This window comes from Papilio polytes, unplaced genomic scaffold, assembly GCF_000836215.1.
Source record: "Papilio polytes unplaced genomic scaffold, Ppol_1.0 DF822178.1, whole genome shotgun sequence".
NCBI classification, from domain to species: domain Eukaryota; kingdom Metazoa; phylum Arthropoda; class Insecta; order Lepidoptera; family Papilionidae; genus Papilio; species Papilio polytes.
The window spans coordinates 2,824,084-2,841,700 of NW_013527026.1; the positions used below are offsets into that span (position 1 = coordinate 2,824,084).

General features: G+C 33.0%; 1 protein-coding gene across 4 annotated transcripts; it reads left to right on the forward strand.

Moving 5' to 3' along the window:
• Positions 1-4,670: 4,670 nt before the first annotated feature.
• Positions 4,671-16,379, forward strand: LOC106106765 (stearoyl-CoA desaturase 5-like). Of its 4 annotated transcripts, none has more exons than XM_013287416.1 (7): positions 4,671-4,881; positions 11,008-11,321; positions 11,947-12,077; positions 13,669-13,880; positions 14,036-14,221; positions 14,363-14,532; positions 15,466-16,379. In XM_013287416.1, the coding sequence occupies exons 2-7, from the start codon at positions 11,009-11,011 to the stop codon at positions 15,561-15,563; spliced, it is 1,110 nt and encodes a 369-aa protein (XP_013142870.1). In that variant the 5' UTR covers positions 4,671-4,881; position 11,008; the 3' UTR covers positions 15,564-16,379. The 4 variants fall into 4 exon arrangements, with proteins under 4 accessions (XP_013142870.1, XP_013142869.1, XP_013142871.1 ...); XM_013287415.1 differs by having other exon boundaries at positions 4,671-4,818; XM_013287417.1 differs by having other exon boundaries at positions 4,671-4,796.
• The last annotated feature ends 1,238 nt before the right edge of the window (positions 16,380-17,617 follow it).

Below are 17,617 nucleotides of genomic sequence, written 5' to 3' on the forward strand. Positions count from 1 at the left end.
ACGAGTGGCTATCGATTTAGCGCTCCTAGCGCCCTGGGCGAGATTGTAAGGACGCCCCCTTTTGCCATGATTTTGGGGTATAACAGGCTTCTGTGATATAGAATACGCGATATTGACCCTTGTCTGTCCAACGCCCTGGGCGGCATCCCAACGCCTGCACAGCCTTTACTCTTCTTACTCGGTTAGTCGGAAAGAAGCAAAAGTAAATCTAGTAATACTAATATACTAATAGTAATCTATACAGATATTATAAAGAAGATAAATTTGTATTTTCAGATTTTTGTATATATTGAATTAAGTCAGAAACTATTGGGTCGATTTCAAAATTCTTTCACAATAATAAAGGTACATTTGTGAGTGACATGTATTTATTATTATTTCTTTATTTCACGAGGACGAAGTCGGGACCAACAGCTAATACACTATAAAACTACTCCAATAAGAATTATCTAAGCTTCGTTAGTAAACCTGAGTTTGTTATATGTAAATATACTAATAATACTTATTTTAATAAAAAAATAATAGTTACGTTATTTCACTTATTTCTACATATTTTTGTTACGGGATTCTACGCTCTTATATAAATGGTTTTATCAAGTTTATACATATGTGAAAAGGCAATGATGTAAAGTTTACTACCTTTATGTGTTTATTTCTATGTAAATTTTGGCTCGTAATTATAACGTAAGGTATGAATATCTGTGAATTAAACTTTTGTTTTGTTTCAAAAACTTTATTGTTCTAATTTTTATGCTAACCAAAAAAATTATCTCACGCCATTTTTTCTCTATTCTATTATTTTTAATTTACTTTAATGCGCATTTGTGATAAAAAAATGTTGTTGTTTTCGGTCTTTAACCATTAATTATTTTTTTACTGCATACATTTTATTCATTTTCCTGTTAATAGGAACATAAATACGTTTATTTCCAGGTTACGAGTAGATACTTCAATTAGCATAAAAAGGACCATTGTAACCCAACTCCAGAACAATCGTACAGATTAATTAAAGTAAATGACGGCAAATAGACAAGACAATGAGAAAACACAATCAACCAAGATCTTATCGGAAAATGGATCATTCATCAAAATTTTACTGCAGCTTTTGAGTAACCCCACAAAAAAAGGTAAAACGACATCATAACACTGCCGATACACCTATACAATACATATCGTCATCCCTGTTATTATATTTCAGAACACATAAAATAAAAACATTTAAGATATTTTTCAATTTTAGTATCCCTTTAAAGCAAAAGCTCCAAAGCCATGTATTTTCCTTTGTTAAAATGTTGCCGGAAGCCGCCTTATTTGCGTTTGTAAAATATTCGCCGAGACAAGTTAGAGTTTATATAATCGGAACAAATAGTCATTTCGACGAATGTGCCACTATAAGATAATACCTATGGTTTTGTACATGTACGTAGTTTATCTTAACTAAATAATATTTACGAGAGATATTGCTAAGCTAATCCTGTAGTGTTTGAAAGGTTAAGAAAAATCAGATTTAGAAAATACTTTTTTTTTACAATGCATACTGTATATAATGAAAGAATTACTTACATAGTTAATTAAAATGCAAAAAAAACTGTACTATTTTTATCTATTTTTTCTACATAACTATTTATCCTATGACACTCAGGAAAGAAATAGAATTCGAAGGATACTTCACTCATCAAGATCGGTTCTGTCGTTTACCTGGAGTATACCACAATAAAACTTACTAACATGATGATGATGAGAGATATAGCCTCTGCGCGTGTATGGAATGGATTTAGAATAACGCTAATGGATCTAAGTGAGTAAGCAAAACCACTCCCTCGTCCTAAGCTACCGTATTCCGGTGAACCAGTTGCCGGACACGACCGGTGGTAAAACCTTCATTACATACATAAAAACTTACACTCATGCAACAAGCAGAATCACCCTGAGTTCGGATAAAAAGTAGGGTTTCTGTTACACTATTAGTGTACTTAAACAGACCATCGTGTTTAGCTCAAAATTTGTTAGCTGACTTAACAACTTTACTGAACTGAGTGTTAAAAGTAAAATACTTTTAAACTCTAACATAATATTATTAGAGTTTTAGCGTATATTTCAAATATTTTTTTATTAAATTTGAATTTGATAATAACTAGATAGAACTACATATCAATAAAGAGAAATAAATTAATTTTATCATACAGTATTATTACTTGTAAAATATTTCCTGTGATTTCTGTAATATGATTATTTGCTCACATTAAAACAGCAGGAGAAAAGTTATGTGTTTCATTAATATGTTTATTTTAATATTTCGCTAATTATCTTAACACGATTACATTTAAAGAAAATTATTGTTATATCTTTGATATCTCAAAGAGAAAGTGTGAGATGGCTGCAAAAATCGTAACAAAGGTGACAGGTGTGGACAATTTATGCACAGTAGATTTCCGTTGACTTGCCACCTTTTCAATACATCGTTTCTTCTATACAATACAACGCAATATATGACTACATGAATCCTGGGACATAAATGAGTACACATTCTAATAACAAGTCTAGTTACATTTAAGCTAAACGATGCGGCAATTGAAATCTTGCAGCACAACTAAATGTAAAATGTTATAGGAAGCGGAGACACTATTGTTTTAACGACTGTGATGATTATGTTCTCTTGTTCGATGGTCGTTGAGAGAGGCAGGGGAGGTAGCCCCCCCCCCATCTCTGAAAGAGTATCAGAAATTGTGAAAGAAAACATAAATCAATTGAAAATACCAATGCTCCTAATCCCTAGAGACCTACTGGGGTAACTTAAAAATCACGTTTCTATTATTAACTGAAAATTGGACCACTTGTTTGTTAATTCTCTTAGGAGAATAATTATTTTTACTACTTTCCTTTCTGAATCGGCCTGCTAAGCCCAGATTATCGCGGGGCAACGCCTATGCCTAGATTCGTAGCAGCATCAGTAAACTAAACCTAAAGTAATGTTTTCCTTCGGTATATTGTAGGGTTTGCTAGATTATCCTCTGCATCGATAAAAAGTTTGATCATATTGTAAATTGTTAATAAATATCTACACCGAAACAATAGGTAGTTCTCACGGTAATTTCGATGAATGCAGTGGTGACGACATTGTCTCCAAGTGTTTTTTAAGCCCGTGCAAAGAAAATTACCATCTGACTTATAATTGTATGACGCGTGTTTTGTTCTAAATAGGGTTGTCCCATTTCAATATTAAGTGTAAAATTAGTAAAGAATAATGGAAGCTCATGTTATAAAAATGATAATCATTTAGCCTCTTATGACTCTAAATGCTTATAGACGATAAGTACATAAGCATTTTAATTTTTTTACATATTTTACTTATCGAGGGTGGGCAGACATCCAACAATTGTGTAAATTAATCGCTATTATTAGAAATAAAAAAATGTTACTAACAAATATAAATATAGGAATAATTGTTTTTGTTCTGGAATCTTCGGACGCAAAGTTAATTGGTGGCAACCCTAAATCGCATTGCGTAGGCTGTCGTCGCTCCCCACCTCGGCGCCGCTGTCTCGTGCGCGGTGACGCATCTTCGCCCAATAATTGACCACTCTGGATACATCTGACAACATTACACAGGAAAATTTTCAAGAAACTTTCATTGGATCCTTAATATTAACTATTTCGTTTGTTTAACAAATAATAAAAAGTGAATCATCTACAAAAGCGAAAGTTACGTTGCATAAATAGTGAATACGCTCTACAGTCTAAGTTGGTTCAATAGTTTCGTGTTTATCTAATTTATAATCGTAAATATAATTTTTATACTATTAAATACTATAAAAACCTTAGGAGTTTGAATGTTTTTGAGCATTACGACTACAGCTCGGCACTATGACACATAGGCTGCAGATTTATAAACATGTTTGTAACAAAAAGGGCTACCTAATTTGTTATTTGTAAAGAGTGTGGCGGAGGTTTTCTCTTTGCAAGAAATAAAGCAACTTTTCTGTAAGTAGAACCTCGGGTGTTTCCTAGACTGTGCCTGTGTGATGTAAAATATTTAGGTGGTAAATGCTTTATGGCACTGAAACTACAACATAATGCCGTAATTAAACAAGCCGAAATCAAATGTACAAAGAAGCTGTAAAAAGGAGTAAGTCGAGAGACGAGGTCAATCTCTTCAGATATGCATGACATTATAGCGCAGGTGGTTTTTCGCTTCGTGCTTTCGTCGCTGCCGCGAGAACTGCGGGCTTATTTGGCGTTCGATTCTCGGTAAACTCATAACAAATGTAAAGGCGATGACAAATTCAGACGGAACAATGTGAAACTCATTCTAAAGAATGTTAAATAACATCATTAAACAATACCTGTATCATAACAGGTCTTATCACGAAAGTTATTTCCAAGGTCACTTTTTTAACCTTTACCTTGTACACATCAAGTTATATTCTACTGACATTTAATATAAACATTTCCATAAATTGAAATCGCATTCAATCTAATAGTAAAATTAAGTATGACTAATGGTATGTTATGATAAATAGATTTACAAAAAGTCTCTAAATACGACATGTAGTGAAATTTGTGGACAGATTGGTCGATTTATCCATAGATATGACACCATAGAGCGCTTACTGTATGTTGTGTTAGTATGGCCCCGACCTCATCCCATCAGTTGCGTTGGCACACTAAGCCAGTAATGCCACCAGTTCACCATAGAACGTCGCGCGCGTCGCCGGTATCGAACGCGCGTCCTTACGGTTCCCATTCGTTCCGCTAACTCGATGTATCAATAATCGATCCTGAAGTGTTCCGTGGCTGTATGAGTTCCTTCAGTAAACAGTTGCGTCAACTTGTTGCGTAGTTTATCAAGCCTCGATGTCCCTGAATTCTGTTTGTAAAAGCGTAAGAAAAGTGTTATTGTTTCGTCAATCTGTGCAATAATATTTATGGCCACGTTTAATATAACTTATTTATTATAAAATTATAGTTAACCTCTTTTGTTAATTTTGTAGAGTGTTTATTTAATTAGGTATAACGGTAAATGTACTACATAATAAGTATTTACTTAAATCAAACATGTTACATACTGACGATAGTAACTTACCTACGAGTGTTCAGGTGGTTCATTAAGTTAATTCAAATGTTTTATTCGTTTAATACTTTAATAACACCTTTGCATAAATAAATTCAATGTTTATATGCTGCAGAAGTAGAAGAATTTTCACTTCCAACTACATTTAATGAAATGTTACAACATTATTTAAAATATTGTATCCAAATACGCTATATGACTTTTTTAAAGTAATAATTTCAGTGCATTGATATTAAAATAAACATCTTTCTTGCAAACAATCGTGTAATCGTTGTCTCAAAAATTCATAACGTCACGATAGTATACGTGCATTGAAATTATACTAATCATACTCGTACTAATATTGTAAATGTGAAAGGTTAGATGAATGGATGTTTGTTAGAGTTTGTAGCCTAAACGGTTGAACGGACTTCGATGAAATTTGAAATGGACGTAGAGTATAGTCTGGTAGAACTCATAGACTATTATTATTTGTTTTTTTTTTTTAAATCCGCGCGGACAGAATCGCGCACGAAAGCTAGTGCGGTTATAAAACATAGACATTTATAAATCTTTTAATGACTAATCTTCCTTATCTCTATTTACTTTAGCTATCAACAAACATATGGCACGAAAGATAACGTAATTTATTAAAATACATACTCTCATAATAGTGAAATATAGCAAACCTACATATAACAATAGGTAATAAAAACAATATAAAATTCAATAGCGTATTAGCTTTGTTTTAAATCAATCGTAAAAGAATGATGCATGTACATTGTATTAACTACTCTGTGCAAATCATATAAATCTTCTATGTCTATACGTATAATAAAATTGGAGTGTCTGTTTGTAATATCAAATGTAAAATTCCAGATTTCGGGAATCTTCCGAATCATCTTCTGATGTATTTGCGTTGCTGATAACGAATATAGCGTTTAAAATTTTTTGTCTGTCTGTCTGTCCGCAAGCCGCGTCTGCGACTTCGAAACGGCTGGGCCGATTTCGACCGGACTTTCACTGATTGGTTGAGACATAGACGGGAATATTATAGGTTACTTTTTATATTAATATTGCGTAGACGAAGTCGCGGGCAACAGCTAGTCTAATATAATTAGAGACATCTTTTACTTCAGACCTTGAACACAATATGACACAATCATAACAATGACATCACCAAAATTACGCAGTGATACTCGTATGCGCGCACCTTTATTGTAATTTATATAAGTTAAGCGAATAATTTTCTCCACAAAGTGCATTAGAAAAGAACCGTATGCTTTAGCAGAATACCAACTCTAATGGCTTCATAACCACAGCCCATCTTATCCAAGGTTCAAATACAAAATTTGAATTAGATATCATGTACTTAAGGTTTATGGAGACAAGTGTTCAACACCTTTGTGGTTCAACCGCGTACAGCAATTACATTTTTGTTACTCTCTATAATAGGAGGTGGTAAAAAAGTCAAAAAGCCACCGGATGTCGCTAAAATGCAAATCGATTGCTACCTATGGACATCTGCAAAATCATGTTTAGAAAAAGATATCCATTTTGCATATAATCGTCTATAATAAATCCAATACTCTCATTTAATATCATGAATAATGAAACATAAAGGTATTTCATCCGTCAAGCCAGTTCATTCAGCATCGGTTGATCAAGTCTCTACTACTATTAGCTATACAATAAGGTACAAGAAGGTTGTATAACTGACGTTATTTAAATGAAAAAAGCAAACACTTATATCCATGTTTCCCGGAATTATTCAATTCAATATTGTAAGACCTACAGATGTACCAGTATCTACAGATGTATATTTTTAAATTACGGCTGTATGCATGTCATTCACATGATGGAAATGACTTACCTATTTCGTAAGCGTACGATAATTGAAAATAGAAAATGGCGGCTAAACGAAACGAAGTCCGTGTAACTTAAATAGTAACAACACCGTGGATAATTACGCGTCATCGTGTTTCATTATGTATGTAACAATAAATATTTTAACTAATGACATTTGATACATGTGCCAATATTTTCGATAATTTAAATCTAGATGTCTTTTTTATACAATAAGGTGGCAAACGAGCAAGCGGACACCAAAATGGCAAAGCGACCGCAGTCCATAGACATCCGCAACTGCAGATGCGTTGCCTACCCTAAATCGACGGTGGAGGTGACGCACATAAAGAGGATTTTTCCCCTTCTTATGCGTTTCCTTCACCATCAAGTCCACTTTCCGATCCAATAATTTCCTTATAAGAAAAGGATGGATCGGGAAAGGGACTAAAATTGGGCCTCCGGCACCACACTCATCAGACAAAACGCGGAATTTCTTCCACTTCACGCCTGTCTTTTGTGTGATATTGCACCGGGCGTGCCGACCCATTCGTGCAAAGATGTTAAAGGGGGCTTAACCACTGTTATAACTGCCTGACATAGGGAGGGAATAATGAATGCTTTCTACCAGATAAATACAGTCTTCCAATTCTAGTAAGATAACATACAGTAGCAATTCAAATATTAATCACTATTCGTGTAATGATTTGCATTTTGTTGGGAGCAATTTCGTGAGTCAATCTGTGATTGAGGCCTTGGGAGGTTGATGCTATGATATAATATAACTGACAGTATATTAAAATGTTAAAGAAAAAAATGGTATAATAATTATTTAAGCTTGCTTAAACATTATCGATATTTAGAATTTAGCGTTTAAATTTGATAAAATTGTTTTGACTCACCATTACCTTTTTACCACGGACCTAAAAGCTAACATTTATTAACTGTACAATTTTCTGAGAATCGTAATGAAACTACAGAAAAATGAATATCAACGGAAGTCTAGTGTTGTATAGCGATAAGAATTATTGGTAAGTTCATTTCATTAGTTTGCAAAATAATCTTTCTTAAAGTTGAAGGTAGCATCGTTAGCTTTAATAGGGCAAAAGGAACAACCTTTATAGAAATATCACATAGTTTTCTAATCTACTATATTACAAAGTTGAATTATGTAAAACTAGATGAAAGATTTCAGATCTGTTAATTTTAAATAATAGATCTAGAGCTCAGGGAGTTTTTCTGAAACTGCTTTTACTCGTACCGCATTCCTCTACTATAGCTCACTATAGTAGAGGAAGGTAAGGGTAATCTCTCAAGATTACCCTTACTCAACTAATCTTATCTTACTAATATTATAAACTAGCTGTTCCCGTACGGCTTTATCCGCATGAAATTATGAAAATGTTGTTATAGTTATTGTTTACACTTGTCAAATTATCAATAGCAGATGTCAAAATGACATGACATCACATGACAAAACTTAGCAATCTTTCTTTCTTGATGTTGGCAGCAACTTATGGTCTCTTTCCCACATTAGGGTTTTTATCCAAAATATTTACCCCCTTAGTTTAATGGCGTGAAAATGTATAGCCTAAAGCATGACGTAAGTGTAGGGCTTTTCATTAAAAAAAGAATTATTCAAAAATATGCTGTAATTGCTGACATCTTAGGCAACACAGAAGTGTGTGTTTACGCTTTATTATAATAGTATAGATGCGAAAATTTAGATGGATGGATGTTTGTTAGAGTGTGAAGCCTAAACTGCTAAACAGATCTCGATGAAAATAAGCATAGATGTAGAGGATAGTCTGGAAGAATCGCAGATGAAAGGTATTAGGTTAATAATATTACGCTAGTTGTCGGGATCGTTTGTAATATTCACTGCGATAATAATTGTCGGAAATAGATAGCGATAATCTGAACACCTGGCCATTATCGGCGGTTTGTTGAAATATGTTTAGTCAATGTAAACAGTATAATCGTTGTTTACGCTTTACCTTCTTAAAATTGGTTTCCTTTGCCGAACTACCTGCAAAAACATTGTCAACTCTGTAATTACATTTAATGTCTACCTGTTGCTCGCGACTTCCTCAGCGTGACATAAAAATACAGCCTACTTTACTTACAGAAAACGTAGTTTTTTTGGGGTCAAAATTTTTATTATTATTTCGTTTAGAGTGGTTTTAATAAATACAAAAATTTATTAAAATCTTTCCTCTTTACAATATTGATATATTAAATTACACAGACAAATATATGTTTTTGCATATTTTTTTTTACAATTAAAAAGTCATTATATTTCAATTAAAGGTTGTAGCATTGATGATTTTTAAAAATGAAAATACATATTACGGCTTATAACTTAATTCATATTGTTACGCTTTATGGGAACATAGTGAAACAAGCTAGTAAGTAACCTTGCGGAAATTTTAAATATATCTGTGATTCAGATGATGATTTCACACATACGGGTGACCTATTTATGGTTTAACTACTTGCACTTTAGTGGAAATTTAAATGCGACCTTGTAATCTTGAGACTAGAGACCTGGATCTGTCGACTTTTAGATAAACTTGTGTGATTTTTAATGACAGCATAACAGGTTAGGTAAGTGTTGAAGAAAATTATTTTATTATTGTACACTTTGTTTGTAAACAAGTATCTGGTACAGTTTTTTTTATACCTTTTGTCCAACAACCTTAAACAGGCCACAAAAAAGCAGATAGGTTTGGAATGTGATGCGACAAAGGTGTGCGACCAAGCGTAGATAGACGAGGCCGGTCTACTGCTCCAAACGCAACCGAAACCAAGTCTGCAATTTATAATAACTTATAACGTAACGGTATTGTAGTCACGTTTCTGTGATTTGTCACAAAAAGTGGTTGTTATGAAACTAACCTTCGTAATAAACACATTTCTGATATTTTAAGTAAACGAGAAAGTTTGTTTGTAAAAAAATATTTTTAAAGTATTTAATAATTATCTCATAATATTAAAACAACATAAGGAGTAATGAATATTCATTGCGAGAAAATAACGTCTTGTTTCTTCAGTGACTTTCAAAAATAGATGAACTTTTAAGAAGTTTAAAATACTTCGAATTTCTGAGAATGCCTAGGACACTCTGTAAACAAAGACTACAAAACGAAAAACAAAAAGACGATTAAATATTTTTTTGCGTTTGAATTCAGGTGTAAAGGTCGCCTGTGCGTGAGTGCGTATTATTATTTTGTTTCATTAATCATTCTGTGGAGAAATGGGTGTATCGATTTACGACTACCATTAATTCTAATCTAACAAGCGGGCATTCGAGGTTATTGCCGTATCGGTAATATAAAGAATTCAGTGACATTACATTTCAACCACAATACACTGTTTTCCGGAAAAAAACGACCTTTTTCATAACAAACTACGAAAAAAAATTTCAAGGTTTCTAAGGCTGTTGAACACAATAAAAGTCTAGGGGTCTGTCTCTCCCCTAGCAGATAGAGGCTCAGATACCTTAAAAATGACGTCACTATCAAAGAAGGGAACAAAATCCGATATTTTCATCACATATTTTACACATTGGATTATCAGACAATTTATAATTAAGTGGGACAGGCCCTAAATATACTAAAGTTGATGTAATTACAGTAAAATTAAAATTTTTGCTTAAAGTAATAATTTTTATACACGCTTTATTTAACGACAGTATTTTATAGCAGAGTCTACCTAAAGTTCTTGGAAGCGATATAGAAAAATTATCACTATCAAATTTAGCACGCACTACAAAGACATTCTTTATAGAACAGACATGCTAATATTTAAACAAAGAATAACGTTTTTATTTTTAGACCTTCCTAATAATTAACTTGTAGGAGTACAGACAGAAAATCGCTAAAAAAGCTTTTTAAACATTCTCATAAACAGCTTTATAAAATTAAATGGCAAAGAGTATTTACTAGTTATATTATAAACATATCTTGAAACAGTATCAATGGTTAGGCATTCACGTAAGGAGAAATAAATGTACGCGGCTATTGACAAGCCCATACAAGCGTTCGACTATGCCATATATCTTTCGCAACTAACATATATGTTTCATTAATGTTTTTGATTGCATTTAATAGAATGGCGCCAGCGCAGCAAAACGTTGTCGATGTGTGTGAGGCGGGTGAAGCGCAAATAAAAATGAGACTCTTGGACAATTGCTATAAAGACTCAAGTGGTTTGAAAGTGATCGAAAACAATAATGTGATACGTGAAGACGCTAGTGAGAAAACGAACAGTGATAACTTCGATATAAGCGTTTATGAATCTGTGGAATTTAGACCGCGAATAAAGTGGCCGGATTTATTAGTGCAGTTATCGTTACATTTAGTTTCTGTGTATGGTTTATTTCTTATGCTGACCAACAGTGTTAGATTCTACACAACTATATTTGGTAAGTCTGGCAATGTATATTTTTGTAAAGACTCAACGTTACATTCTAGTAATTGACAAAAAGTAATTTCGTTTTACTTGAAGACTGATAGATTTTTTAACATTTAGTTAACGTAACGTATATATGTACGTAACATGTGTATGAAAATATTGTTTTATAAGGCTGTGACACGAAGAGTAAAATACTTAATGCTTTTTCTAAAGAACTTTTTAGAAAAAGCAGAAATTAAAGGGAAGCCAGCGATGCGATGTTGTTATTATAATTGATTCTTATTAAAGATTTTTTCATGTCATTTTCATCATAAAATATTTAAAATAGACATGTTTTATTTTATGTATTTTTTTCTTTTCAAAAATTTTGTAATAGGGTGCTTTTTATCTTATAAATCGTATAACGTCCAATAAGGTCACATTAAGTATGATTTTTTTTACAAGTATTATTACTATAACTACGTATGAAGCTTAGTAGTTAATGGAAGGATTGCGTGATCGTAGGACATAGGAAGGAAATGACTTAACAACGAATGACAGATCGATAGACTACAACCTAGTCCGAGCATACACAGAATGGAATAAGAACAATGAGATGTTGATTGTGAAGTAATGAACTCTTTTTGTTATTTCAGTATTCGCGACTATATTCGTGTCTGGTTTTGGAATAACGGCTGGTGTGCACAGGCTGTGGTCACACCGGGCGTACAGAGCGACAACGCCCCTGCGAGTGATTCTTGCTCTCCTTTTCACTATAACTGGACAGGTTTGAATATTTATGTTACAACAGTTTTAACAGTGGTAGAGCCCGCTTTAACATCATCGTGTAATATCACGACCACACAGAAGAAAGGCGTGAAATGGAAGCAATTCCGCGTCTCGTCTGATGAGTGGGGTACCGGAGGCCTAATTTTTGTCCTTTTTCCTTTTCACCCTTGGATGGGAAGGAAAGCGGATTTGACGGTGGAAAAGACGCATAGAAAGGGGAAATGTCCTCTTTATGTACGTCTCTTCTTCCGTCATTTAAGGGTAGGCAACGCATCTGCAATTGCGGATGTATATGGACAGCTGTCGCTTTCTATTTCGGTGGATTTAGGTGGCCGCTTGCATGGCATGGCAAACGGCCATCTTTTGTTATAAAAAATGTATGTAATGTAAACTCAACTAATTTAAGTTATCATCACCATCACCATCACCAAGCTCACTATACGTCCCCACCGAGGGGCTCGGAGCCTACCCTAAAGTTAGGGTGACTAGGCCATAGTCAACCACGCTGGCCAAGTGCGGGTTGGTTGACTTCACACATATCTTTGAATTTCTTCACCAATATGTGCAGGTTGCATCACGATGTTTTCCTTCACCGTAAGAACGTCGGGTAAATTATGTACATATGAAAATTCGAAAAAATCGAAAATCACATTGGTACATGGCGGCGGGATTCGAACCCAAGACCTGTAGATTACAAGTCAAGTGCTCAAGCCACTGAGCCACCGACGCTCCTTTATTTATTATTTATTTCATTTAAGTTATGTTTTTACAAAATTTAATCCATACTTCGAAAGCTTCCTTTCATAGAATTTGAAATTTGGCAACAAAATATGATAACTCCAAAAAAATTACTTGCCAACCATTTATCGAAGTGATGATTTGTGGAATTTTCCTGTAGATTAAATTAAGTTTTTTGTGTTATTTCGTTAATTGTTACGTAATATTATTGTATAAGTCAAACGCAACAGGCTTTGTATCACTCTATTTATTACTCTAGTATAAACAAATGAATTATATTAAGAAGATATGAAGAGTACAAGCTCATTAGTGAAAATTTTCCACGAGTAACGGTGCACATATTTCGGTATAAATCGTTTATTGCTATCAATAAAGCAACTCGTCTCATGCGTAAAATAATGTCAATTGTTTCTATTAACCCTTGTTATGAAAAGACGTTGACAAGACTGTACATTTACAAGTAAATAACATAACCTTGAATAAATATAATTTAGATACATTTAAATATATGCCTAAGTAATATTTTGATGGAATGTTGGTAAAAAAATAAGATTAACTTGAAGTAAGAGCGCTTTTCATATTACAATAAGTAGGCTAGAAACGTTGTCGAATGTACATCTAACAACTACGCGTTATAAATTGTTCTAACTAAGTGTGGACCCTCTCATAAACATTACTTTATACAAAGATAACAAAATGTTTTAATACCCGAATTGTCGTACAGTTTCGACAGTCGAAACCAAGGTCGTCGTCGTCACTTTTATTATAATACGTCCACGTTCCCGCTAGGGGGCACGACTTTATCGCATGTTATGACTATGCCTAATTAACCAAAGTATTCACGTTTCCAGCGCGACATTTACACGTGGGCACTCGACCACCGTGTGCATCACAAATACTCCGAGTCGGTAGCAGACCCACACGACGTGAGACGCGGCTTCTGGTTCGCGCACGTAGGCTGGCTGGTGCTCACCCCGCACCCTGCCGTCGAGAACAGGCGGGCGGCCCTCAGGATCACCTCGCTGGACCTCCTCGCCGATCCAGTAGTGAGGATCCAAAAAAAGTTTGTCTTTCTTCTATGAACCATGTCAAATTGTTTCTATCAATCTTGATGTTGAAGCAAAGTTATTCGCGATATCATGTACTTAATTTTTTGCCAACTAGGTATGTAACTATTCATGAATATCACTATAATTAAATACACTATTATGTTTTCAGATACTTCATCCCACTCTTCGCTTTATTAAATATAGCGTTACCTGTCTGGATCCCTGTTTACTACTGGGATGAAACTCTGATTAACAGCTTCGTGTTGAGCTTCGTTACCAGATTCACAATAACTCTGAACATAGCGTTCAGCGTAAACAGTTTCGCCCATCTCTGGGGAAACAAACCTTATGATAAGTATGTAATTACAATCAATTATAAGTTTTCCTCTATGCGTTCCTAAACTCTCGTTTTTAATGGAAACGTATTGCAATTTGCTTTAATATAGTCGAAATATTTATGTTTTTTTTTATTAAGCATGTAAAACTTTGTGTTTAGATTTATCAAGCCGTCGGAAAACCCGTTAGTGAGTTTGGCTGCGCTAGGAGAAGGCTGGCATAACTACCACCACGTGTTCCCCTGGGACTATCGGACGTCGGAACTGGGTCGCTTCAACGTATCTACAAACTTCATTGACTTATTCGCTAAAATTGGATGGGCTTATGACTGTACGTATATTTTTTTTAACTGACGTAATTGACTGAATGAGTAATTTAATTGTCAAGAAAATAAGTCAGAAAGTTACAATACATCTAACTATAAAGGACGTGAATGAAAGTTAAATTAAAAAAAACGATTTAACTACCAAGAAAAATTTCACTAACTTTTGCCTTTAGTGAACCATCCTAAGTGCGAAAAAATTAAATTTTACTTGTATGACGATACAACATCGTATCTGAATACTTATTTAAAAAGTCATATCGTATATTAATTTATAGCACAATGTTTTTTATATTTCTAAAATAACTCCTTCAAATTCTTAGCAGTTATTGATATTAGTCTTTTCTGAAAGAAGCCTTATCCAAGGTAAATAATGTCTCGACAAAATAAAATGTAACATTTCATATTATAAATCTATGTAACGACATTGCATGAAATAAATTTAAGATATAACCAAATAAAACCATTATGATGAACAGATGATATCGTATCGTATATTATAATAGTGTATTATACAACAAAGATAAGGAATCTTGTACTGTAAGATTTTGTCGAGATTGTAATAAGAAACACCGTATTTTCCTTGGGCTTGTATAACATTCACGGGATAATTTAATTCCCTTTGTATTTCAGTTTCGACGATGTAACAGTTGTCTTCTATTATTTTTCCTTTTGTACTATTAAAGCCAGGACATTCTAATACAAATATGTTACACGTTTACATTAAACTAGCTTTCGCCCGCGACTCCGTCCGCGTGGAATAAAAAAAACAAAAGTAAGTAGTCTATGTGTTCTTCCAGACTATGCTCTACATCTATGACAAATTTTATAGAGATCCGTTCAACCGTTTAGGCTACAAACTCTAACAAACATCCATCCACCCATCTAAACTTTCGCATTTATAATATTAGTAAGTAACATTGTTTTTTTTCCTATTTCAGTAAAAGCAGCCACTCCAACGGTGATCACAAACAGAGCTCTTCGCAGTGGCGACGGTTCTCTAGTTGAAGAAGAATTTGTGCATTCCTTAAAATCATAGTAACCAAGTGAAAACAATAAAAATAACATAATATACTAATTAAAATTTAAGTTTAATAGAAAACATTATATAGGAGTTATTTTTTTAAGAATACAGTCATTTGGTTTCGAAAAAGTGACAATTGTGACTGATTGTTTAATCAGAAAATGTTTAAAATAGATACTTCGAAGCATTTTTAATTTAAATTTGTGGAAGCGTTATCCAAGATAATTATATATTTTAAATATTAAAATGTCACTCAATTTCTACCAATAATTATGTACAAACATAAAGTTACTCTATTTTGATACTACATATTATGTTGCACAAGGGAGCAACCAAATATAAAATTTGTTGAGACCAAAAACTTAAATTAGTAATTATTAGAGTATAATTATTTTTATAAATTATATGTAACTTTAAATTTCCCATGTTCCTTTGATATTCTTATTTCTAGAGACATCTGTATATTTATAATTATGTAAAATTAAATACATTGAAAAAAAATGTACTGCGGGTACTGAGGCCATATTAATGGTAGCTGCCTCCACCTAGACCTAGCTTAGATGATCGAATGGCGACGCCGATAGCTTGAATAAGGAAATTCGTTCAATACTTTATTTTCCCGCGAATTGTGAAACTCGCGGGCAAATAAGTTATACTATTTGATACGATTGACTATTATTATTATAAAACAGTTTACTAGAAAACATTATATTATGTATCATAACGTCGAGGCTTAGTTTTAGCATAGGTTATTATTTACTCTTTGTATTTTAATTAAAATTAAAACATTGATACTATTTCATTACAAGATTTTAAATAACGCCATCTAGTGACGAACATTGTAAAATAACAATGCGGATGTTTTTTTTTTATTTCGCAACAATAATTTTACTGTAAAATTATTTTCAGTTTATAAATATTGATGGTGTTATAAATAAAACTTTATTTTAGGTTATAAACAGATTTTAATAAGACGTTATGTCATACAAAAATACTGTTAGACGACTTATATATACTTAATATTAACATTTTTAGAATGGAAAATAACATACAAACACATTAATAGCGATTAAAATTATTATCATTAAAATCATACTTTTGTACTACATTATTGTAAAAAATATTCCTTATTTAATGAGAACACTAATGTACGCACATTTTTTGGAACAAAATCTATGATTGTTACATTGTTTTAGAAATATTTTTGTTGAGTAGTTTTACAAACATATACTCAGATTCACAGTTTTGAACAGTACACGTTGATCATTTATAACTAGTAAATTTAAATTAATTTGCTCAAAGTCATTGTTAATTACAAATTAAAAAGGGAAGCTAACGCTTACCCCCTCGTCTACGTCCGCGGGAAATAAAAAAAAAAAACAAATAGCTTATGGGTTCTTCCACATTATGCTCTGCATCAAAGTTTTCAGATCCGTTCAATCGTCTAGGCGGTAAACTCTAACAAACGCCCATCTATGTAAACTATCGCATTTATAACATTAGTAAGATTACCTATCTGCTCCATTCATTATTAGAGTTTTAACTACTGTTTTCATTTAAGTATTATTTCAATTTATTTATTATTTTATTACACACACACACACACACACCCATACACACACACAACACAACACAACATAACAATATATAGAACAATAATAAAAATGTCTCTAAACCTATTGAGGGTTTTTCAATATTCGTGTTAGAATTGATTCAGTATTCTTAGAATTCATTATTTTTTAATATTATTAGCTGTACATAGTGATAATTAATTTCATAAATGTTGTTTTGCTGTTATAATTTGTAAGATATGTTAATTCAAATAAACATTTATTTTTAATTTCCTCTATTATTTCACCCAAAAAGGAAATTAACTACAATTATCTCAAGATGCAATGCTTTTGTTTCTGTTCCAAATCCTCGTAATGAAAATGTGATATCCAATATTCCCTAATTAATAGACGGCTGCATCTTTTAATCAACGTCGTTCTCAATACTAAGGACAGGCGCTCCCCTTTGACTAAACTATCTGCTGTGCGATTGTCGATTGTTTTGCAGCCAATTCAACT